Consider the following 23701-nt stretch of genomic DNA (forward strand, 5'->3'; position numbering starts at 1 on the left):
AATCGATAAATCAATCCAATTTAATTTGGTTGATATTTTTAGTTATGGTTATGGTTTTAGTTTTAGTTTTCAAAATAGTAAAATTATTTAAATTGTTGTAATTTCTTATTTCAAGACTTTGGTAATGGTACTGAAAGAATAGGCACATATTGACATATTTATTTGTTATTTTTTATATTTTTATATAAAATATTTTTTGTAAAATTCAAACCCTAGTCATCATCATTGTAAAATTAATAAACTCCAATCAATTTAATCAAATTAATGATTATTAATTTATTTATTAATATAAAATATGTATCATATTTATTATTATATAAAATTTATAAAATCGTAAATTGAATTGAATCAAACAAGTTTCTATAATTAAATTCTAATACAATTTAATATATTAACAATTTGATTAGGATTATAATTTTTCTAAAGGTAAATCACACTGATATTTTTTGATATTTGGTCCAATTATATCCCACCCTCGAACGTTTTAGAAACTACATTCTCATCACAGCAATTAATTGTCTTATTTCACAACCCCCACTTATATAAAAGTCAACAATTCTTAATAAAAAAATAAAAAAATTACATTAGAAAAAAAAAAAACATACACACACAAGAAGTAAAGTAAAATATATTTAAAAAAAAAATAGAGTACATGAATTTAATATTTTTATTTTATCTTAATAATTATAATGATAAAAAGCTAATATAATTTCTCAAATATCAATAATAATAATAATAATAATAATATGTATTAAACCCAAATATGGAGGTGTAAGTCACCCATTTTTTAAACAGTAATGCTACAGACCCCTAGTTGGGGTGACCCCCAGTGACCCCCCAGTGCCACGTGTCGGCCTGGGGATGGCTGGAAACTCAAAAAAAAAAAAAAAAAAATTTGTTTTTTTGGACCAATGGGAAGGGACTTCCAGTACCCCACTGGGGTCCAAAGCTTTATTCTTTTTTTAATTATTTTAGTTTGGGTTAAAAATTTTTGTTTGAGAATGATTTTTTTACCTTTTTTTTTGTAAAAAAAAATATAATGATTATGAGTTAAATGTGATATTTTATTTTCTGTAACTAAAATAATCTATTTTATCTTTTATGACTAAAATAACCAAAAAAAAAAAAAATCACAAATAACTCTTCCCAAACGGAGCCTAACAAGATTGTTGTGAGCATCCTAACATTGCTCTTCTAGATTACTCTACCCCACAATCACAACCCTTCGACAAAGATCAAAGCCTCAACTCTTGAGAATCAGATTGATCAAATCAAAACCCAGACAACAACCAGTATCAGCAAATTAACCTTCTCTGCAATTCTTCATCATTATCATTATCATCTTGTTAGGATTTCAGACCATGAAAGCACTAACCTCCCCTGCGACGATCGTCTCTTCCACGCCTTCTTGCCTTCCGATTTTCTTCCCCATAACCAAAGACTCTTCATCATCATCACAATCGAGAAGGTTCCTTCGCCTTCCCACCTCTTCCAAGAGTAAGCCCCTCTTCAATTCTCTATCTCTTCTCTCTCTACGCCGCCTTTTTGTGTTTGTGTTTGTGTTTGTGTTTTTTGTTTTTTTTTTAAACAAAAATTTCAAATTGGTTCAGATAACAGTAACGAATCCGATCTTCATTCCGATTCTTACGACTCAAGTCTCGTCCCAATTCTCAGTAATCGAACTCTCTCCCAGGTAATCAAACTACACTACTCGCTCTCAAATTCTTTGATCAATTCGTGATTTAGTCTATGTTTGGATTATGAATTTGTTAAGGAAAAGATAAATTTCGGGTTTTTTGTTTTTGGGATAAATTGGGTATTTTTAGGATGCGGCGATGGGATTAGTTCTGAGTGCGGCGTCTGTGAGAGGTTGGACGACCGATTCCGGCATGGAAGGTCCTTCTGTCCCCGCCGGAGCTGAGCCGAATTCCGGTATGGAGAGGGTCTCTACGTTCCCCTGGTCCCTCTTCACCAAATCTCCACGTCGGAGGATGCTCGTCGCCTTCACTTGCAATGTTTGTGGCCAAAGGACTACCCGCGCCATCAATCCCCACGCATACACTGATGGCACCGTCTTCGTGCAGGTAATTTAGAAATCATATGTAATGTGTATTTATGTGTTTGTGTTTGTATGTGTATATGTATGTTTAGTTGTGGATTGTTTGATGTTTTGTAGTGTTGTGGATGCAATGTTTTTCATAAGCTGGTGGATAATCTGAACCTCTTTCATGGGTTGAAATGCTATGTGAACCCGAGCTTCCATTACCCGGACCCAAAGAGCGATGATGTTACCTTCAAGTATCTCGACATGAATGACGACGATGACAATGACAATGACAATGATGGCGACAATGATATCTTTCCAACTTATGAAGTGCAATGAAAACAAATACACTGTTTGTACATTCTAATTATTACTAGAACCATTTTTACTTAATTCTATTTGTAAATAGATTTGTAACTGTTTTCTTGATATATTAGATACTTGATCAATTGTTTTTACATGGGAAGAATGCATATTTGACATCTACAATTTTGCATAATGTTGTTGATTAACTATAATGTTTGATGTGCTATGGGCTTCATCTTTCTTTTTCTTATTCTGGCAACTGATCTTTAATGCTATTATTCTTCATGGCAAGCTCAAGTAACACTTTTCTCTTTTGCCAATGAATATTTGTTTGCTTAAAAACTGTGTTTTGTTGACGAAGAAAATGCAAGAAGTTCAATGTGTAAACATTGGATTATGTATAATCCCACCAATGGGAGTATTTTGATGGGCTTTGGACCTCACTTATTCTGTATTTTATGTGTTTTCTTCGTGGTAAGCTGATCTTTAATGCTATTATTCTTCGTGGCAAGCTCAAGTCACATTTTTCTCTTTTGCCAATGAATATTTGTTTGCTTAAAAACTGTGTTTTGTTGACGAAGAAAATGCAAGAAGTTCAATGTGTAAACGTTGGATTATGTATAATCCCACCAATGGGAGTATTTTGATGGGCTTTGGACCTCACTTATTCTGTAGTTTATGTGTTTTCTTGCTTTGCATATTTGAACATTTGTAAATTTATAATTTGTTAATTTTCCTTTGTTTCGAAATAGGGAAGTTTTGTGGACTAAAATTTAGAAGCTTTTAAAATTTAGGGTAAATTACATTGACACCCTCTGAGGTTTATGTTTATTACAGTTCTTCCCTCACTTTTTGGAAATTACATCCCCCCGCATGAGGTTTAAAGTTTCATTACAGATTGCCCCCTGAGGTTTAAAGTTGCATAACAGTTCCCCCTCACCGTAATGATCATCGTACATAAAATTAAATTAACACGGGGGTCAGTGTAATTTTCCAAATGTGAGGGGGAGCTGTAATAAACATAAACCTCAGGAGGTGGCAGTATAATTTACCCTAAAATTTATGATATTTGGATTCTAAACTGTAGCTTCTGTAGTTTGTGCTTTTGTTAAGTATAGATTTTGTGTGGTTCTGTTCCACTTACGTGCGGTGAACTGGACAAGCTAATCTAGAACTAGGCTCTTTTTCTCCTTTTCTCAAACAACATGAATATTGAGAAAATATGTTCATGAGAGGGTTTGGAATTGAATTGAATCTATTTCACATTGCTTGTATATGTATGGAGAGAATTTGAAGATAAAGTAGGGAAAGGAGAGTTAGAAAGTTTGGAATAGAAGAGAGAAAGATATGATTTGATAGAAAAACTTTGTTGAATATAATGAAGAGGTTAGGTACATCAGCTGCGGCCTTGTCAGCAGGATCTATTGGAGCTCTCTTTTTTTAAAAAGCAGAAACTAAGAAGACCTTGGAATGCCATGATTTTTTTTAACGTATTTGCAACTACCTGTTCATGGTATCAGATAAAGCGCTAGAATATGCCTTCTTCATTTTTGTTGGTTTTGTTTGTGGCAAGGCTACAAGGCCTCGCTAAGGACACTCAAAGTTTTGAATTACTGACCTTTTTGAGGATGCTAAGGATTTTTTATCTTGATATATGAAGGGCTGGGGTCCAGAATACTTGTGTGTGGTAAGAGTTGTAGAACTGTCTTGCAAATCTTTGTGTCTGATTTGAGGAGATGAAAAATGTAGGTGTAGGATTGGCAATTAGTTCCTTGTGGTTTTATTTTCAAAGAACAAAAGGTATATGATTGTTTCCCATATCAGTCATTGTCTTGATCATACCATGATATAAGTATTTATGAATCATGGTCGATATGAGTTATCATATGTTTATATCATATTATACTTACAATTTACTTGTCGACACAATATTGGTAATAATGTACATCTCCAATGTAGTATTAACAACTAGAATGACCCATTACATTAGATGGTAAAATAAAATGGTAGAAATAGATGATCATGATTGCATTCTCAAACATGTAGCCATTTCACATTTGTTTCCAGCCTTCTAGGACTAAATGAAAATATCATCGACTGTTCTTGTGGTGGATGTAGCTACCCCATAATATCCAATTTGTGGCCACTAGGGGCAGAACTAGTATTTTTATTCAGTTGGGGATAAAATCTTACAGTTGTATATGATTTTTTTTTTTTCTTATTTGATAATAGGAAGAAGTAAATGTTTTTATGTGATAATAAAATTGAAACACAAATCAACTTAACAAATCTGTAAATTTAATAGTTCAATTGCCGATAATAGTATATTAAAACTAAAGTAAAACTTTTCTCTTTTGTCAATTAATATTTGTTTGCTTTAAAAAGGGTGTTTTGTTGATGAAAAAAATGAGAGAAGTTCAATGTGTAGACATTGGATTTTGTATAATCCCATTGATGGAGTATTTTGATCAGCTTTGGACCTTATATGTATTTTCTTGCTTTGCAGATTTGAACATTTGTAAATTCATAAATAGGGAAGTTTTGTGGACTAAAATTTAGAAGCTTTAAAATTTTAAGATATTTGGATTCTAAACTGTAGCTTCTGTAGTTTGTGCTTTTGTTAAGTATAGTTTGTTCGTGGTTCTGTTCCATTTACGTGCAGTGAGCTGAACAAGCCAATCTAGAACTAGGCTCTTTTTCTCCTTTTCTCAAACAACAAGAGCATTGAGAAAATATGTTCATGGGCGGAATTTGGAATTTGGAATTAAATTGAATTGAATTTATTTCATGTTGCATATATATGTATGGAGATTTTGGAGATAAAGTAGGAAAAGTAGAGTTAGAAAGTTTGGAATAGAAGAGAGAAAGATATGATTTGATAGAAAAGCTTCGTTGAACATCATGAAAAGGGCAGGTACTTTAGTTGTGGCCTTGTCAGCGGGATCTATTGGAGCTCTCTTAAAAAAGTATCCTAAATTGTGTACAAAGACGATCTTGGAATGCTGTGATTTTTTTAAAAATGTTTGCAACTATTTGCTCATAGTATCAGTGCCAGATTATTTATTCTTCTTCTTTATATTTTTTTTTTGGTTTTGTTTGTGGAAAGGCGACAAGGTCTCACTAAGGACTCTCAAAGTCTTTGAATTACTAACCTTTTTGAGGATGCTAAGGTTTTCTTCATCTTGATATATGAAGGGCTGGGGTCCAGAATACTTATGTGTGGTAAGAGAAGTTGTAGATTGCATGGCTTAAAAACCGTCTTGGAAATCTCTGTGTCTAATTTGAGGAGATGAAAAATGTAGGCGTAGGATTGGCAATTAGTGCCTGGTGGTTTTATTTTCAAAGAACAAAAGGTATATGATTGTTTCCCGTATCAGTCATTGTCTTGATCATACGATGATATAAGTATTTGCGAATCATGGTCTCTATGAGTTATCATATGTTTATATCATATTATGCTTACTATTTTACTTGTCAACACAATATTGGTAATAATGTACATCTCCAATCTAGTATTAACAATTAGAATGACCCATTACATTAGATGGTAAAATAGAATGGTAGAAATAGATGGTCATGATTGCATTATCAAACATGTAGCCATTTCACATCAGCTGTTCGTTTGGTGGATGTTGCTATGCCACGATATCCAATTTGTGGCTACTAGGGGCAGAACTAGTATTTTTATTCAGTTGGGGGGGATAAAATCCTACAGTCCTATATGATTTTTTTTCTTATTTGATAATAGGAAGAAGTAAATATTTTTATGTGATAATAAAATTGAAACACAGATCAACTGTGTATGATTTTTTTCTTATTTGATACTAGGAAGAAGTAAATATTCTTAAGTGATACTAAAATTGAAACACAAATCAACTTAACAAATCTGTAAATTTAGTAGTTCAATTGCCAATAATAGTTTATTAAAACTCAACCCCAACATTAAACAAATTTATCCTGAAGTTTCTATGATGGGCCATTGGCTAATGATGTGCAAACTCATTTTAAATTTCTAAATTTTTTTGAATGTTTGATTGTTGAAATTGTGAAAATCGAGTCATGTGTCACCTGAGAATACGATGAAGCACAACACCAACAAGAGAATGGGAGAGGTTACAGATTACTAAATTTTTTAAGATACTACGGAAAGGCAGGTTCTCTGCAAGAGAAAACAGTTTTGTTGGAAAACAAGAGATGAATTTAGTTTTGTTGGAAAACAAGAGATGAAATAGAGGGAGAAAAGGAAAATTATTAAAATTTGTAAGATATTACTCTCTTTTTTTTATGGACCACACTGGTTATTTGCTGCATCTTATTTGAGATTCATAGTTGAAGCAATTGAGGATGAAAACTATGTTGGGGCTTGCTTATCCATTAATCCTACTGTGCTTGCAATACTGTGGTAATTTTGTTTTTCTCTTCCCATGATTATTTTGTTTTTACATCTCTGATAATATTTGTTTTGACTATGTAATATTTTATATTTTTTTATGGGTGTTTTTTCTTGTCCAGTGCGCTCCTCCTCTGGATGTTGAGGAGGTGCTTAGGAGGTTTATGACATCTGTCTACCAATCTATCGAGAGCTATTTTGCAACAGGAATCCAGGTAAAATGTTTTCCGAAGTTTTTGGTGTTTTAGCTTCGGAGTTGTATTATGGGAGCTTCTAACAGGAAAGGTTCTGTCATGTAGTAACTCAATGCACCTGTTTTCTTGTTTTATTTCCTTTTTCTTTTTGAAACCAAAATACAACATACATTTTTAGTTTCTTTACACTCATCTGTCGCTTCTATTAGGTTATGATCTTACAGACTGCACAATGCTAATAATTTTTTGTCTTTCAATAATGTGCCGGCTTCCTTATGTACACTTGTCGTCCCCATTACAAGCAGCAGTTGGCGTAGTTCAGAAAGTAAATCTCAATTTCCTCAGTTCTATTTTTCATTTTTTGGATGGAATTTAGTCCAATTTTCTAGACGCTCTGCCTATGAAATTGATAGTTAGCATTTGCAATCTGCAGACTTTTCCTTGGCCAAATATCGAAACTTCTTAGTGCCTTTTTTTTTTATTATAGGATTATTGAAGTGATACTCATTTTTTACGATGGTTTTAGGGTCTTAGGCCTATGATACCAAAGCACACTTATCCAAAGATGCTGGAATTGCTTGAAAGTTGTTGGCAGCAAGACCCAACTTTGAGGCCAGAATTTTCCGAAATAACAGAGATCTTGCAACACATGGCAGAGAAGGCAAGGAAAAGATTTGGTACATTTTTCACTTCCACTATGCTTTTATCAAGAAACTTGATGTGAGGATTTTAATTCTCTCGGAATAGGTTGCAGAAGGAGAGAAGACTGCATCTTGGAGAAATTTCTGAACTCACAGATAGCCAATGAAGAGGTAAGAGAGCGAGGATGGTGGATAATGTTTACATTAATGTCAATTATTTTTTGTATTTTCCTTCTATTTTCATTTGTTTTCTTAGACCTTGTCTCTTGGGGGACTGTTTGTCTTTTGTAATTTCGGTTGGCTAATCTGTACACATTGGAAAAGACAACTTTAGTCCTTATAAAAATTGTATGTGGCAACTGTTTGTCTTTTGTAATTTAGGTTGGCTAGCTGTCTGTGAGGAATGAGTAATAACCTGTTATAGCCATTTTCCTCGAGTACAGAAACCTTCAGGTTATATATATCAGGAAAAACAGAGAACTGCAGGGATTGATAATGATGTATAGAACCTTGCTACAGATTCCTACTAAGCCTTTGTTTGGGACGTAAGATTGATTTTTTGGCTTTTTAGTTTTTTTTGAATATTTTAGTTTGGGCTAAAAAATCTCATATGGGTTTTTTGACTTTTTTTACTTTTGTTAGAGAAAAAACAACATAGTTATAGTTTGAATGTGATATTTTGTCTTATTAATTTTTTAATCTATTTTATCTTTTTTAGACTAAAATACAAAAAAAAAAAATTATGCCAAACATAGCCCAAATTGCTAAATTTTTTATCGTCGAATAGGGGGACTCCTTTCTTTTTGGAGGTGGATCCAGGTCCTTTCTTTTTTCCTGATGTATTTGTATCGGGGCAATAAAGCCACAAATGAATTGTTGCTTCGAGTCCCATAATTAGGATATAATCGGTTTGGTACCGTCGGTATTTAAGTAAAAAATTACACCGAATCAATAATATCGGTTTTATTATTTTAAGTACTGATACAGACCACTTCTCACATCAGACATTCGGTTTGGTGCGGTTTAATCGGTTTAGAATTTTTCAAACTTAGGTCACTTTTAAATATAATCATTAATCTATATAAAAATATTAAATTGGTTATTTGTCTACCATTTCAAGCATATCTAATCAATCAATTTAATACATTTTTCAATTCCTAAATTAACAAAAATAAAAACAAAAAAAGTTCAAAAATACAAGGTTTGAAGAATAATGAGTTAGAGTTAAAATTATATATAATAAGAGTTTACAAACTTAGGTTATAAAGATGACAATAATCCTTCGTAGCTCGAGAAAAAGTTGCCCCGAGTGGCTCGAATATCAAAAACGACGTCGTTTTGGGTATATATATATATATATATATATTTTTTTCTTTTTTCTTTCTTTGTTTCCCTCTTATGTCGTTGAAACAGAGGAGGAAGAAAGAGAAGAGAGGAGAGAGAAGAAGAAAGAGAGAGAGAAGAGGAAGGGGGAAGAGAGAGGAGCACCACCGGCGCCGCTATCACCAACGCCATCACCGGCGCCGCTTGGGTACAGATCTGTGTATAATGGTGGTGATGATGATGATGTGTTGTTGTTGATGATGAGGATGATATGTTGATTTTGATTTTTGATTTTTGATTTTTGGGTTGAATCTCTCTGATTTTTAGTTTAATTTTTGGATTTTTGGGTTTGATTTTTTATCTTCAAAAAAACAGAGAATGAATCTCTATGATTTGGTGTAGTTTGTTGTTGATGTTGATGATTTGGTGTTGTTTTTTTTTTTTTGATCAGGATGAATCTTTCACACATCTTCCTCTTCTCTCTTCCTCCTCTTTTTTCTTCTTCTCCTTCTTCTTCTTCTTCTTCTACAGAGAGAAAGGGACTCCCAAAAAAAAAAATGCCCAAAACGACATTATTTTGGGCAGTCGAGCCACTTGGGCCAAACGAAATTCGAGCTACCAAACGGAACTGTAAAGATGATAAAGTTAATTAATTAAGGTTAATAATTTATTATATTTATTAATATCATTATATTATTAGATTATATATATATATATATATTATATACAATATATGTTAAAGCGGTCGGTTTCGCTTTAGATTGGTGTACAAAGTGCTTAAACCGATACCGAATCGAAAATCGAAAAAAATCAAATTTAAAAACCACACGGACCGATTCTTATTAAAAAACAAACCAAATATAACCGGTTTGGTCGGTTTTTTTTTAATTTTTCTTACATCCCTACCCATAATTATAATTGTTACCTAAATTTGGTTCATAAATGTCGAAACAAATTTGGAAAGGAAAAAAAAATGTGTAAAATTAAGTAAAATATAAGTGTATTTTATTCACATTAACTTACATATATTCATAATTCAAATACAGCCTTAGTGTGTCACGAAAACAACAATTGGGCCTTTGACATTATCATTTGTCCACTTTAGTTTATAATTTTTGACAATATATTTGGACAAATTTCATAAATGATATGGAGGTAAAGTGCAAAACAGCTATATATACATGAGACCATTTAAGTTATCCTTGCTATATATACATGAGACCATTTAAATTAAAAAAATGATATACAAACTTATTTTGTAGACTCGGTTTTTAAATTCAATAATTTGTCAATAAAATGATTGGTTGATAATGAAAAATAAATAAGAAAGATAGTTGATTTAGATATTTTAATAAAGTGTCATATTATTAGGTGTGAAAAGTGAGTCTAATTTTTTAATTTGAATAGTAATACTCTCTAAATTATTCTTAAATGTCATGGAGTACAATAATGTGATAAATGTCATGTTAATGACTAAAAAAACAGTCCCGCTATGTAGCTCGAAATATCAGAGGCTCGAGTGGCCCGAAATCCCAAAACGACGTTGTTTTGGGATTTTATTTATTTATTTATTATTATTATTACTTTTTCTCATAACTCGTTACAGAAGAAGAAGAAAGAAAAAGAAGAAGAAGAAAGAAAGAAAAAAAAAAATAGGAGATAGGAGAGGAGATGGGAGACAACAACCAAAACCAATCACATATTCAAACCCACAAACCAATCACAGATTCAACAAATTAAAATCAAAACCAAACACAGATTCAACACATCATCATTAACACAGCAGAGAGAAAGAGAGAATCATCACCATCAGCCAAACACATCTTCATAGTCACATATAAAGATCAACCAAAAAGCAAACCCACTATAGAGATCAACTAAAAAAAAAATGTAAAAATCTGAAAAAAAATTTCAACAAAGCATCATCATACACAGATCGGAGGCGGAGATCAGAGATCGAAGGCCGGGTGATGGAGAAGAATCAGAGATCGGAGGCAGCGATTGAGAGGCGGTGCTCTCTTCCTTTCTGTTACCCCTTCCTTCTCTCTTCCTCTTCTCTCTTCTTCTCTCTCTCTCCCTCCCTCCCTCTGTTTCAGATATAAAAGAGGGGAGGGGGAAATGTCGTTTTGAATTCGGGCCAATCGAACCGTGAAAAATTCGATCTGTTAATCATTTTTCTTTAAAGTTGTACACGAGTAAAATCTGAATAGTTGGATGTTTTCTAATTGCGGCCCATGACTCTTTCCATTTTAAGACTAATGGCCTAAGCCTTTCCATACAGGCCATGTTTGGGTGGCGGAAAGGGAGAGGTGGGCGTAAAATTTTAATGGGGAAATTACCCATAGGTCCCATGGGAAACATGTGATCTCCATTTAATCCCATAACTTTTTCACTACACCCAAAAGTCCTTTCCTCTCTCTCTCTCTGCTTTTTGCTTCCCTTCCTCTCTCATTTTTTTTTCTGCATTTTTCTGTCACCGTGTTTGTCATGGAAGAGGACCACCGGTGATCATATCTTTCTCCATTGATCGGGGTTCATTGATAACCACCAAGCATTGAAATCAACTCCGACGAAGAAGATGATATATTTTCCGACGAAGAAGATGAATGGGTCTACTTAGATCTGATATAGATCTACTCAGATCTACATCAGATCTGAGTAGATCTACACAGATTTGGTTAGACATCCGTCTTTCCCCTTCGATCTCTTTTTTTTTTTTTTTTCTCTCTCTGCTATACACTTCTGTTTTTCTGTTCTAATGGAGAAAATTTTCGAATTCTGAACAAGCAGTTTTCGAGTTTTAGTTACAGGCGGTGAAAACTGTAAAATTTTGCAGTTTCAAATTTTTTTTTTGGTACTGGAATGAATCATGGTTTAAAACTGTAAAATTTTTCAGTTTTATAACATTCTTTAGAACTGTAAAATTTTACAGTTTCATAACATGTTTTTTAATTTTTTTTTTTCCGGCAATATTCTAGACATTCCGGTGAGTCTCCGGCGACCGTTAAATGGAAGTCCGACGGTAGTAAGATGTGAACAGTGTCTATAAATTTAAAAAAAAAGAAAAAAGATTTTTTAGTAACAATTAAAAATGTGTTGGACTAATTGGTGCAAGTATTTTGTTTTGGGATTAGTTGGGTTTTGAACTTGTTACATGGGACTTATCAATAAGTTCCCCAATTTTAATTATAGTATCTCCGTCATTTCTTTTCTCTCTTTGTAGTTTGGTAAAATCTCCTTAATTTCATTGTGGTTGCGTATTAGATATCATTTCACACTTTTAAGGTTTTGAATTATGAACTTATAGAAAATTTTATGGATGGAAAATAAATGAGAAGAAAATGTAAATAACTTAAAAGTTTTTTTATAATTTACTTCTTTTTTCTTTTTCTTTATCTTTTTCTTTTTATTAAAAAAAAATCAAGTTTTAAATATGTTCAGATTTAGTATAGAATTAATCAAACAAGTTTAGACATTTCAAGGTCATTGAGTTTTTTAACAAAGGTGTGACCTTTACAAACGTATTTCTTAAAGGGTCCAGCATATTTTCAGTTAGAGATGAAGGTTGGATTGTCCAGTCCGCTCCGTAGGCCCACTTTTGGGCCCTTTTTCGATGATCAGAACCATTTATATTTTAGGATTCGTTGAGTATATTATCCTTGTAAAAAATCAAGCCGATCGAATAACAACAATTATGTGTTCGAATAAGTTTTGTATAAAAAAAAATGGACGGTGAAAAAATAAACGGTTCATATAAAACTTATTTAAATACGTAGTTGAACTTGATTTTGGCCCCGTTTGGTGTAGCTGTTAAAACAGCTTATAGATTATAACTTAACAGATTATAGATTATGACTTTAATCAGAAGTTGTTAATCTGTTTGGTGTAACTGTTGGATTATAGATTTAAGTTGCTGAGTAGTGTTTGTTAAATAAGCTGTGAAATAGCTTTTTCAATTAATTTTTATTTTTTATTTGTCTACATTTCTCATAAAAAATAATAATAATAATCTATAGTCTATTTGGGTCTTTTTCTATTTTTAAAAAAATAAAAAATAAAAAAATTTAAGAGTATAACCATAAATTAACATGTCCACAGCAGAAGCTGATAATCAGAAGCAATGGGTGAACAGCTTCTCAGAATCAACTTTTTTGAGTTAAAATAAGCTGTTAGAATCAGAAGCTGTTTGAAATAAGTTTAACCAAACAGTCCAAAATAACTTTTTCAAAGCTAAAAGCCATAAGTTGGCTCTGAAAAGCTGAAACAAACACCCCCTTTGTATAGGGATAATGTACTCGACAAACTTAAAATGTGAACGGTTCAGATCATTAAAACGGGACCTAAAAGTGAGCTCACGGAGTGAATTGGGAGGTCCAATCTTAATCTCTAGCTGGAGACAAGCTGGGCCCTTTCTTCAAATTGTTTGTGTGTCTTTTTTATAACTTACTTATTTTATGAAAATGTGTGTTTAAAACATAAGTTTTTAAAATGTGTTTTTAAATTAACCTTTTGAACATGTAATTTTAATTTATTTATTGAAATTTATTAAAAATTATGTTTTGGCTTTTTAAAATAATCTGATTTAAAAAATAACTTTAAAACTATTTCAGATTGGAAAACATGTTTTAAAAAGTATGAGTTGGCTCAAGGATTATTGAATTAGTAGTTTTAATAGTAGTGGTGAGACATAACGATATACATATTGTATAAAATGCGTGTATTTACGGGTTATTTTGGGTGTTCTAAATAAGTGTATTTTTTAATTTTTTAGATTAAAAAGTTTAAGAAAAAAAATATGGTTGTTTGGAATAATTTTTTGACTTTTTAAAAAAATATATCTATTAAAAAATTGTATAAATTAGTATATAGGAGAAGCTTGGGTAGAGTAGACAGTACGGTGGGCAGAGTAGTGTATAAGAGAAATTTGCCTCCTTTTCGGGCATTAAATTGGATGGTGTTGTTCGGCCCGTGGGTGCCCACCACGGGTCCCGTTTTGCTAATTGGAGTCGTTCAATGTGTAGAACTCATTGAGTACTATATGCTTGTAAAAAATCACGTTAATCGGATATCGATAGTTATCTGATCGGATTAGTATTTTTTTAACCGTTAACTATAACACCATTCATTTTTTATACAAAACTGATTTAATCATGTAGTTAGCGATATCCAATCAACATGATTTTTTACAGACATATATTACTCGACGAGTTCTATACATCGAACAGTTCAGATTATCAAAACAGGACCCATGATGGCCCCCATGGGCCGAACAACACCGTCTTGTTTGCTTCTTCATCTGTTCCCTTTGCACAAACGGTGGGCAGCTAAAGTACAACTCACGTAACATGTGAGATGTACTTTTTTTTTTGTAAAATTAATTATTTTTTTTGTGAATAGTGATAACTTTTTAATTTTTTTAATGACTTTTTAACTTTTTTAAAGTATGCCAAACCAGCGAAAATAAAACAGATTTAGTTTTGTGAATTGAATTACAAAATAGAAATGATGGGACTAATTGAAACGGGATAAAATTTGAATAATAGGAATATAAGACAAGACAAATTATAGGAATAAAATAATAAATGGAAACAAAAATAAGAAAGCAAATTGAAATCTGCAATATACACAGTTTCTTTAAAATAGAAAGTAATTTTTCTGGGGAGAAACCCAAAGGGGGGTGGTTTCTATTTATAAAGAAAGGGTAGAGAGGAGTCGTCTTCAATCATAAAGGTTAACAACCAATGTGATAATGTAGTTTTGTCGGATGAGGAATGGGTCGGACAGGGTCTGGATGCTCTACAGGATGATTGAACCTCGTCTTCCCAGTTGTACCTGCACTAAGTCCGTCGAGCAGGACCCCGGAGGTGGGGTTCCTTCTTGAGGACCCTCCGATGTTTAAGTTAGAGCAGTCTCTAGTAGAAAAATTGAAGCTTTTTGCTTAGAGAGGAAGTAGAAGGTCCTTAGAGAGAGAGTGATTACTTGTATATATTGATTTCTTCCATACCTTTCTGGCCTCTTCGCTTACCGTGCCCTGTCAGTCGACCTGTCCTATCAGCCGTAAGTCTATGGTAGTGTTGTCATGCCGTGGACTTCACAGAAGGAGGTTGCTTGTCTTTTCTTCTTGTCTAGCCCCTGGGCCTAAGTTGGGTTAGGAATTGTTTGGACAGCCCATTGGGCCACTTATTTGGGCTATGCCCATCACAATGCATGATTGAATTCTGCAAAATTGATGGATTTATTCCACTGTCAATCTAGAGGTTATGAACTTCATACACACATGTTTTGTATGTTTATAGGTTGGTCAACCCAGCCCAAATCCAAACCTTATTCAATCTAGTAAGGCTCAAGCCCAAAATCCAAGATCCAAGGGCCACGGATTCGGCCTAATCCAGGCGGGCGGCACATGTGTGGCACTTTTTGTATAATTAACTTGGACTATAATCTTGGTCTAAGTCCATCCATGAAAGATCTATAATTCTCTTTTTTTCGAAAAATATAAATGCCCAAAAGGGCTCATACCCTTAGTATAGCGATTCCGGTATTCCCTTTATTGTTCTGTTGCATTCCGAACTCGGTTCCGTGGAGTTGGTAGTTGTGTCTACCTTGTTGTCGTCCTTTAATTCCATTTAATTGAGTTTTAGGATGTGTTGGACATGTTTCGAGCAGATGGGTTGAGCCTTGGTCTAATTTCTTGTTGCCAGGTTTTTGATCTTCCCGCTCGAACGGGTCGTCTAGCGCTCGAGCGGAGATTGCACACTCCCAGTATTTTTGTTGTTTGCAAAACTCCTATAGGTGTGATTTCTACGCTCGAGCGGATTTCCTACGCTCGAGCGGGTCGCACTAGAGCGGGCTTGTTGGCGCTCGAGCGGGTAGTACATTTTTTGTGTAAGTTCTGGGAGGGGGAAATCTACGCTCGAGCGGACTGGTTTTCGCGCTCTAGCAGATGTACTTTATTCTTGTGTCTTGGAGCTCGAGCGGGCCTTTTTGCGCTCGAGCGGACCTAGTTTTTTGTTCTTGACACTCGAGCGTTGTGTTTTTTGCTCGAGCGGGAATGTCGTATATCAGTTGGCTGCGGGGCATTTTTAAATCACTTTCTCTCATTCTCTCTTTCTCTTACTTTTTCGAAAAAGCCATTAGAGAGCACCTCACTCTAAAACTCAAACTTCTCTCTAAGTTTTGATCTAGTAGGAGTTGTTTCCTCACCTTTGGCCTTTGTAAAAGTTGGGTTGATCGTCGAGGCCTACATTTTGATCCAAGAAACTTGTGATTTGGAGCAACTTCGTTTTCGTCATCTTCTTCTTTGGGTGTCATCTTTTGAGGTAGGGATTCATACTCACTCTTTTGGTCTTTGACATAGATTTTTGGTTGTTTTGATAAAGTGTGGTAATTTTGGGACTTAGGGTTTCAAAATGTTAAAAGAGGATTTTGTTATTTTGATTCTAAAATGTGTATTGTGGGTTTCAAAATAATGATAGCGTTGTTGGTTGTTGATATATAGACCATTGGGTCAATATTGGGAAATGGGGTAGAAAACCCTAATTAGTAGTATAAATTAATTGGTATGATTAATTTTGGAAAATTGTGGTTATATGGAATTGAGTTGGAAATAATGAAATTGGTTCATTATATAGTAGAATAGTGGAGTTAGATTTATTAATCGCTCACTTTTGAAAATATTGATATTTTATCTGTTGGAGATTTTATTATCTGTTTAGAGATAATTGCTTGGGCTACCGATGGAGGGTAGTTTTAATGGTTGTAGACAATGCATGATGATTAGGTAAACTAAAACTAATCAATTGGATATGTCATAGAATATGACGGTTGATAGAATACATTAACGTTATGTATTGATTGATTGTGTATATGACCTATGTGTATATACGTTGTGTGTGTGGGAGGAGATAGGGGATATACTCCACGGTTTAGGGGAAGATAGGGGATGGACCTCTAAACCGGATGTTGTTTGGGAGGAGATAGGGGATGGACTCCACTGATACAGCTCATATGCTTGTCAGTTAACGTGTTGATATAGCTTATATGCTTATCTATGGAAGTGTTGATACAGCTCATATGCTTATCTTTGGAAGTGTTAATATAGCTAATATGCACATCTGTTGAAATGTGGGTACAGCTTGTATGCTTATCTGTTGAGATGTTGATACAACTAGTATGTTTATCTATTGTAAAATGGGAAACGTTTAATATGAGTCAAGCCAAGTTCTGAGCCATTGATGTAAATTGTGAAATTGATAAGAAATGGAAACTGAAATGAAACATGAACATAGTGGTCATGAAATGGAAATGGGTTATGAATTGATTTATGGAAATTGAACATTTATCAATTGCTAATGTCTTAGTTATTGCTCATACTGTGTTTAGCATATTTCTACTAGGCGTTGGCTCACCCTATATGAGACCTTATTTTTAGGGACAGGCAGTATGCCACCTCCAAGGACATAGCTTGGATGATGATGAGAGTTGAAGACTCTTTTTTTGTTTATTTTGTTTGCATTACATGTATATCAAGCCAAGGGCTTATTTTGTATTGAGTTAGTACTCTTCTTTTGTGTAACCAGGTGTTGACTTGGAAAGCTGTAAGCCCATAGGGCATTTGCTTTTGTTGTTAATATGTAATACTGTTGTAAGAACTACTCTAATGAATAGAAATGATTGGTTTCTTTTATATCAATGCATGTCTAAAGTGATGGGTTTTATGTATTTTTTTGAGGGCGTTACAACTTGGTATCAGAGCTACCGGGTTCGAATACTTTGGGTACGTAGGAAGTGATTAGGATCACAATGGGTTTGTCTTGCTTGATAGAGACTTAGATGTAGTGTTATGTGCTTATACGATAACATGTTTATGTGACTATATGGGTATGGAATGTAGTTTCTAAAATGTTGATTGGATCCTTGGGTTTCTGGGAGTCTTGTTGGAAAAGCACTTGATCAATGCTGTTTCTAACCGGAACTTTATTAACGCCTCGGGACTATCATTATCCGGAAATGAAATTCGTAATTGCTTATGTGATTATGTGCTTATGTGGAGTGAATTACTGTTATCCATGCATTAGGATGTGAGTGTTATAGCTTCGGCACATTTGTGAATGTGCTAATGGTCTTGGTTACCTTTATTAGGATGTCAGGACGAAGACGTGGTAGGTGTGGCAGGTGTGGTAGGCAGGAGATGCCTTTACCAGATGATATTCCGGCACAGCAGGAGGGAGTTGGTCAGGCCAATGTGGCCGAGCCAACGGGTCAGCAGGCTATGAGTGCCTTGGCTCGAGAGATAGTAGGATCTTTGGGTATTCTCAGAGCAGGGAATCAGGATCAGGCCCACGTAGCTGAGGCAGGGCCTTCCTTCTTGAAAAGGGAATTCTTCTGGTCCAATCCGGACGAGTTTGTTGGGGATCCGAAGGAGCCACTTAAGGCTGACGAGTGGTTGGAACAGATGGAAAAGACGTTCGAGATGCTAGGCATCGAGGACAGGGCTTTAAAGGTGACCTTGGCATCCTTCCAACTGAAGGGAGATGCGGGTCAATGGTGGAAGTACGAAAAGGGCAGTGTTGGTGGTGCATGGGAGGAGTTTGTGAATGTTTTCCAGGAGAAGTTTTTATCTTCAGCTGCTAGGGAGAAGCTGAGGGAGCAGTTTTGCCAGCTTAAACAGCAGGGCTTGTCAGTGGCCGAGTTTGAGGCTACTTTTACTAGTCTATCTAGGTTTGCACCTGAACTTGTGGCGTCCGAGGAACGCCGTTGCTTTGAGTTTGAGCGGAAGTTGAGGCGTGGACTCAAGCTGAGAGTTGGAGGGTCCTTTATCCGAGAGTACAGACGTTTGGTTGATGCTGCAGCTCATATGGAGATTATGATGCAGGAGGAGGATGAAGGGTAGAGAGGCTCCAAGAGGAGCCAAGATGGTCAGGGTGACGGCAGGAGACAGAGGGGTTCTAACCCTCAGCAGTCTCAGGGTGGTTTGGCTAGATCGACCTTTCCAGTGCCGAGTGCGGGCTCTGGAAAAGGTAGTCAGGGAGGCTTGACTTGTTTTACGTGTGGCCAGCTGGGTCACAAGTCTTCGGTTTGCCCGCAGAAGGGAGGGGGTCAGCGAGCTGCTTCTTCTTTAGCTAGACCTCATGGCCAGAGTCAGGGCAGGGGCCAGCCTTTGTCTTGCTATCAGTGTGGTCAGCCTGGGCACCTGAAGAGGTATTGCCCACAGTTGAGTGCCACTTCAGGAGCGTCTGGTTCTAGGCAGACGCAGAGTTATCAGCCAACTCAGTTTGTGCAGGCCTCGAGGGCCAATCCGGGAGCTTCGTTATCCCAGTCAGTGCAGCAGTCTTTTGCTCCTAGAGGTGAGCAGGTGGATCAGGGGCCTACAGGGCGCGTGTATGCTGTTACCGCGCAGGACCTAGTACCGGCTCCATCAGTAGTGAGAGGTACCTTTCTGTTTTGTAACTCGGTTGCTAGTGTATTGATTGATACGGGTGCATCTCATTCTTTTGTATCTGCTGCATTCGCATCTATGTTGGAGTTAGAGTTGGCACTGTTAGCATCTCCTATTTGTGTTGTATCACATGTTGTGGGTGAATTGATTTTGAAACACGGATGTAGAGGTTGTGATATAGAGGTCGCCGACCATAAGCTTCATTTTCCTTTTGTTGTCATGCCCATGAAGGGTTTTGATGTTATTTTGAGTATGGACTGGCTATCATCATACTGGGCTGTTATTGATTGCTACCGCCAGAGGGTCACAGTATGTACCTTGAGTGGGAAGTGTTTCCATTTCTTGGGGGATCGGGTTGGTAGTGTGTTGCCACCGATGTATGATCCGCGAGGGTGGAATAAGCTTAGTGGCCTACTTGCTAGCTTTATGAGTGGTGAGTGTGATGAGACCCAGATTGTATTGCCGAGGGTGGTTTGCGAGTATTCGGATGTTTTTCCCGAGGATCTCGTCAGTTTGCCACCTTACCGAGAGATAGAGTTCTCTATTGATCTAGTGCCCGACATAGCGCCGATTTCTATGGCACCTTATCGTTTTGCCCCAGCCGAGTTGAGTGAGTTGAAGATTCAGCTCCAGGAATTGCTAGATAAGGGTTTTGTTCGCCCTAGTGTTTCACCGTAGGGAGTACCGGCCCTCTTTGTTAAAAAGAAAGATAGTGCCTTGAGATTGTGTATTAACTACCGAAAGTTGAATCGGGCTGCAATTAAGAATAAGTACCCTATGCCCCGTATAGATAATTTGTTTGACCAGTTGAAGGGCTCCCATTGTTTCTCTAAGATAGACTTGAGATCGGGTTACCACCAGTTGAGGGTCAGGGAGGAGGATATTCCTAAAACGACATTCCGTACGCGGTATGGCCATTATGAGTTTCTGGTGATGCCATTCGGGCTTACCAATGCACCAGCAGTCTTTATAGACTTGATGAACCGGATCTTCCGGGAATTCTTAGATCGATTTGTGGTCGTTTTCGTGGACGACATTCTTATCTATTCGCCTTCTGAGGAGGAGCACGAGGAATACTTGAGAGTGGTGCTTGAATTGCTTAGAGCCCATAGGCTGTATGCCAAGTTTGGAAAGTGTGAGTTCTGGTTAGGAGAGGTCAAATTCTTAGGCCATGTGGTATCCGAGGAAGGGGTGTCTGTTGATACATCCAAGGTAGAGGCAGTGCAAGATTGGGCACAGCCTAAGAGTGTGTTTGAGATCCGCAGTTTTCTGGAATTAGCTGGGTATTACCGTCGGTTTGTGAAAGATTTCTCCAGGCTAGCTTCGCTGTTGACTAGATTGACGCGGAAATGGGTCAAGTTTGTGTGGAGTGAGACTTGCGAAAAGTCGTTCCAGGAGTTGAAAGTTAGATTGACCACCGCTCCGACTTTGATTATTCCGGAGAGAGGGTTGGGTTATGCAGTTTATTGTGATGCCTCACGAGAGGGTTTGGGTGGTGTGTTGATGCAAGAGGGGAAAGTGGTAGCTTATAGCTCACGTCAGTTGAAAATACACGAGAAGAATTACCTTACACATGACCTAAAGGTAGCAGTAGTGATCTTCGCCTTGAAGATTTGGAGACACTACCTTTACGGTGAGAGGTTCGAGATGTTCTCGGACCACAAGAGTTTGAGGTATCTGTTTACACAGAGAAACTTGAATTTGAGGCAGAGGAGATGGATGGAGTTCATTGAGGATTATGATTTTGAGTTGCACTATCACCCGGGAAAGGCCAATGCTGTGGCTAATGCCCTTAGTAGGAAACCCATTAGTGATGTAGCTTGTATAGCCATCCGGGAATGGGAGATGTTGGGTGCACTTGGCGAGTTTGATTTGCTTCTGGGCGAATCTGTTGAGGCTGCGGCCTTGTTTTCTGTTGTTGCGCAGCCTACACTTGTGACTCGAATGTTAGAGGCACAAAGAGGTGACCTTGAGGTAGAATCCCTCCGAGAGAAGATCTCTAGTGGGAAGGTTGAGAAGGGTTTGACAGTGTATCCCGACCAGAGTGTGAGATACCGAGACCGTTTGTTTGTGCTGGAGTCTTGCCGAGAGGAAGTACTCCGAGAGTTCCATTATTCACACCTTGCGGTGCATCCGGGAGGTACTAAGATGTATCAGGATTTGGGTCGCCAGTTTTGGTGGCAGGGTATGAAGAGAGATGTGGCTGTTTTCGTATCAAGGTGCCTTACTTGTCAACAAATGAAGGCCGAGCATCAGAGGCCAGCGGGTTTGTTGTAACCCTTGCCTATTGCCGAGTGGAAGTGGGAGCATGTCACTATGGACTTCGTTGTAGGTCTTCCGAGGACTCAGCGGGGTGGTGATGTTATTTGGGTGGTTGTAGACCGGTTGACTAAGTTAGCGCACTTCATTCCTATGCGCGTGAGAGATTCGGTAGATCATCTCGCCGACTTGTATATTCGGGACATAGAGAGATTGCACGGGGTCCTAGTGACGATCGTCTCAGATAGAGATCCTCGTTTTACAGCTAGGTTGTGACAGAGTTTGCAGAGTGCCTTGGGCACTAAGTTGACCTTTAGTGCGGCTTATCATCCTCAGACTGACGGGCAGTCCGAGCGTATTATTCAGATCCTTGAGGATATGCTTTGAGGTTATGTCCTTGACTTTAATGAGACGTGGGAGAGGCACTTGCCCTTGGTGGAGTTTGCCTACAACAACAGTTTTCAGTCTAGCATCGGTATGGCACCGTTTGAGGCCTTGTATGGCCGACCGTGTAGGTCTCCAGTGTGTTGGGCCGAGGTGGGTGATGCACCTTTGTTAGGTCCGGAGTTGGTTAGGGAGACGACGGAGAAAGTTGAGCTTATTCGTACGAGGCTTGTTACAGCCCAGAGTCGCCAAAAGAGTTATGCCGACCGTAGGAGGAGGCCTTTGGCGTTTGAGGTAGGTGATCACGTCTTCTTGAAAATATCACCTAGGCAAGGTTTGATGAGGTTCGAAAAGAGTAGGAAGTTATCCTCTCAGTTTATCGGTCCCTTTGAGATCCTTGAGAGGATTGGAGAGGTTGCTTATCGTTTAGTTTTGCCACCGCAGTTGTCCGGAGTGCATGACGTGCTTCATGTGAGTATGCTTCAGAAGTATGAGCCGGATCCGTCCCATGTGTTAGATTGGACTGACTTAGAGGTAGATGAGGATGCCTCGTATGAAGAGAGACCGGTTCGGGTCTTGGATAGGCGGGATCAAGTCCTGCGTGGCAAGACCATTCCTTTGGTAAAGGTTTTGTGAAAACATCATGGAGTGGAGGAAGCCACTTGGGAACGTGAGTTGGAAGTCCACGAGAAATATCCGGACTTGTTTGTTGATGTGTAACCGTGTATTGGTAATTTTGTAATATCGTTGAACTTTAAGAGCATTATATATGTCTTAAGTTGTAAAACATTGTGAATGTTTTGGTTAATGGAAATTTGTTATAACATTGCATATGTTCAATGTATTATGGAAATGCAAGCATGATGCTAATGTTATATGTATTATGGAATTGTGGAAAATGAGTTGAAATTGGTAAATTTCAAAAGAATGCATGTTGATAATGCAGGTTGTTATGTATAATGTGATATGCCTCTTGAAAAGAGATAGGGTTGACCAGTAACGGGTCGGATTGTTTAACATTATATTGTAATATTGTTGGGAATAGAGAAAACTTGTTTTTGATAAACTTGTATTTAATTTCGGGGACGAAATTCTTTAAGGGGGGAAGGTTATAGCGATTCCAGTATCCCATTTACTGTTCTGTTGCATTCCGGACTCGGTTCCGTGGAGTTGGTAGTTGTGTCTACCTTGTTGTCGTCCTTTAATTCCATTTGATTGAGTTTTAGGATGTGTTGGACATGTTTCGAGCAGGTGGGTTGAGCCTTGGTCTAATTTCTTGTTACCAGGTTTTTGGTCTTTCTGCTTGAGCGGGTCGTCTAGCGCTCGAGTGAAGATTGCACACTCCCAGTATTTTCGTTGTCTACAAAACTCCTGCAGGTAGGGGTGAGCAGCGGATATACCGATCCGCCAAAACCGACCGAACCGAACCGATCCGCCGCATTTTGGACGGATGCGTGATAACGAGCGGATGGTTGCGGATTGATTTTCTCCAATCCGCCAATTTGACGGACGGATGGCGGATTTGAGATTTATTTGGCCGCAACCGAACCGCCAAACCGCCAAACCACGAACACCCCTAGTAATTTATAAGATTTTGTGTTTTTAATTTGTTTAAATATTATGTTTGTGTTTTCAATTGAAAAAGAGTTTAAATATTCTGTTGAAAAAAAGTTTTCAACTTGAATATATTTTTTGAATTGAAAAAAATAAACGTAATATTTA

General features: G+C 36.9%; 1 protein-coding gene across 6 annotated transcripts; it reads left to right on the forward strand.

Moving 5' to 3' along the window:
* The first annotated feature begins 947 nt into the window (after nt 1-947).
* Nucleotides 948-7951, forward strand: LOC114260187 (uncharacterized). 6 transcript variants are annotated; one of them, XR_014365269.1, is made up of 7 exons: nt 958-1497; nt 1611-1693; nt 1827-2084; nt 2177-2396; nt 6863-6955; nt 7240-7259; nt 7461-7951. XR_014365269.1 is itself a non-coding variant. In XM_028200243.2 (4 exons), the coding sequence occupies exons 1-4, from the start codon at nt 1362-1364 to the stop codon at nt 2381-2383; spliced, it is 684 nt and encodes a 227-aa protein (XP_028056044.2). In that variant the 5' UTR covers nt 948-1361; the 3' UTR covers nt 2384-2540. The 6 variants fall into 6 exon arrangements, 1 of the variants encoding a protein (XP_028056044.2); XR_014365267.1 differs by having other exon boundaries at nt 7243-7259; nt 7461-7594; XR_014365265.1 differs by having other exon boundaries at nt 6863-7259.
* Nucleotides 7952-23701: the final 15750 nt, after the last annotated feature.

This window comes from Camellia sinensis, chromosome 3 (assembly GCF_055761805.1).
Source record: "Camellia sinensis isolate YWXY chromosome 3, ASM5576180v1, whole genome shotgun sequence".
NCBI lineage: Eukaryota > Viridiplantae > Streptophyta > Magnoliopsida > Ericales > Theaceae > Camellia > Camellia sinensis.

Bases quoted from the DNA above. Each gene is read 5' to 3' on its own strand.
- LOC114260187 (XM_028200243.2), top strand. From the start codon at position 1,362: ATGAAAGCACTAACCTCCCCTGCGACGATCGTCTCTTCCACGCCTTCT. The intron at 1,694-1,826 runs GTAATCAAACTA...GGGTATTTTTAG, and splicing joins GTAATCGAACTCTCTCCCAG to GATGCGGCGATGGGATTAGT. The intron at 2,085-2,176 runs GTAATTTAGAAA...GATGTTTTGTAG, and splicing joins ATGGCACCGTCTTCGTGCAG to TGTTGTGGATGCAATGTTTT.